This window comes from Saprolegnia diclina (assembly GCF_000281045.1).
Source record: "Saprolegnia diclina VS20 unplaced genomic scaffold supercont1.80, whole genome shotgun sequence".
Classification (NCBI taxonomy): domain Eukaryota; phylum Oomycota; class Saprolegniomycetes; order Saprolegniales; family Saprolegniaceae; genus Saprolegnia; species Saprolegnia diclina.
The window spans coordinates 140,194-142,222 of record NW_008246147.1 but is presented as its reverse complement, the minus strand read 5'-3'; the positions used below and the strand labels follow the sequence as shown (position 1 = coordinate 142,222).

The following is a 2,029-nucleotide window of genomic DNA, read 5'->3' as shown; positions in this document are numbered from 1 at the left end:
CTCAAGAACGGGGTGTGTTCGGGGGACTTTACGACCGCGTCCGAGTGCAACACGTTTGCCAGCGCCAAGTGGTGCGGCGCCTAAGCGCAACAAGGTCTGACCAAAAGGCGCGTCCGCTTCGGATGCACAGTCGAGCGTCCAACGCGTGGTCAGCCAGCAATATGTCTTTAATGTACCTCAAACAACGTTGTTTCTCGAGATCGACAGTGCACTCATACGATAAACTTGGGCCTTGCGATTTTCATTAGCGTTGTTGAAGGTTTGGCCTACTTGGTTCTCTAGTCGAAAGGACAACTAGTCGATTGCGACTAGAGTTGAGTTTTGGTATGTGCAATATGAGATATCTACGCTACAATTTGCGATTGTCTGTCGTGTCCACGGTGGGACAGGCGCAGTAGCTCGATGTCAACTCTCGGCGGGAACAGCCTGCCGGCAACGAGCCAAGGATCGTTCTGATCTTTTGGAGCGACGTCATTTTTCGTCTCCGAGGCTAAAACGCAAGTGGGGGGACGAAGTTTGTGTTGGGAGGCCGCTGCCGCCAAGGAGGGACTGATGCGTGGGTTAACAAGCGTCGAGTAGCTAGGAGGCTTGGAGTTAAACGAGCAAATTGCACATGGGCTTGCTGGCTTGGTCTTTGATCATGGTGGTTACGCCTTGCAGAAATAGGCGAGCTGACTGCGCTATCTGCTTGAGGTAAATGGCGGTCCGGCGAAGCGGCTGAAGATGGCGCACTTGCTTGGCCTTGTGCGTTTCTGTAAACAATCACTAGACGGTTTTTAGAGTACGTTCGACGCTACCGAGGCTATCGAGGGCTACAAGAGCAATCAAACTTCGAAGTACAGCGGAGTGGAAGAAGCTCAGGACGCGACGCTTGGTGCCCAAAGGCGCTACCGTGACTAGGCGTTGCCATGATGCTGGACGCTCCTCAAGAATACGAATGAATGCTCGTTTAGTCCAGACGATGATGTGGAAATCTCGTGAAGTCGTTGCCTCTGGGCACAGCGCCCGATTCTGCCGCGACACCTCGGCCCAGACCTCCATCGCAATCTCTCGTCGAGTTTGGCCGAGACGCATTTTTGTACCCGTGACCAAAAAGGTTGCAGCTGCCCACAGTTCTAACTTTTGGTTGAGACCAGGCGCACCACGGACGAGACCCTCGTGTGCTCTGTGGAAGAGGCTCTGCGCGATGGTCTTGTGCTGCCAAGATCGACGAGGCCATGGTCGACTACGTCGTCGAGCTTGTGCTGGCGGCCTCGGACAAAGCCTACACGACGACGATGGTCAAGCCACACAAGAAGAAGGCGGTGCCGCTGGAGCCGCATGTAGTACGAGCGCAGTGTCTAGCCTCTGCTATTGAAGAAACGCTCTCGGACGCACAGCCAACGCTGGAGCAGCGTCCTATCGACCACGCCGTCGCCCTTCTTTTCCGTGCGGGTGCTCGCCCACCACCACGTGGACATTGGCTTTACAACGCGCGCCAAGTTTGAGCCCAACAAAGGCCACGAGCTGCACCCGGGCTTCTTCTTTGGCTGCGAGCGCGGGTACTCGTACTCGGAGCACGAGAAGAAGCCGTTTCCCAAGCAGCGCGGGAAGCTCGTCGTCACCGCGTCCTTCAACCATGCGGCGCGCGAGATCTCGTTTGAAGTCAACGGTCAGATGCTCATCTCGCCCTTTTGCCTCGTGCCGACGGACGCGCCACTCTACCCGATCGTGCGTCTCGGCGAGCGCGAGGCATCGGTTGAAATGACCGGCGGGCACTGGTGCGAAGACGTCTAGGCCGTCGCAGCGACCAATAGACATTGAGATTAGTTGTAAATACACTCGATACGAATGGAACATTGTGTCATTTCGCCGTGTTGACAACGACCGTAGGAGCGAACGATGTCGGAATCGAGCTGTCGGAACCTTCGAGACGCTAAAGCCGAGGTGCGGTACTACAACGCTGGCGTGGATTGCGAGACCCGTGGTGGGAGCTGATAGCGAGGGTGGATGTTTACTGCCTTCCAGCGCTTTGATGTGGCGGCGTTTG

General features: G+C 56.0%; 1 protein-coding gene across 1 annotated transcript; it reads left to right on the top strand.

Moving 5' to 3' along the window:
• Positions 1–1,217: 1,217 nt before the first annotated feature.
• On the top strand, positions 1,218–1,852 carry SDRG_14924 (hypothetical protein; the record flags this gene model as incomplete). The annotated part of the gene is made up of 2 exons (XM_008621084.1): positions 1,218–1,304; positions 1,345–1,852. The coding sequence occupies 2 exons, from the start codon at positions 1,218–1,220 to the stop codon at positions 1,774–1,776; spliced, it is 519 nt and encodes a 172-aa protein (XP_008619306.1). The 3' UTR covers positions 1,777–1,852.
• Between the last annotated feature and the right edge of the window lie 177 nt (positions 1,853–2,029).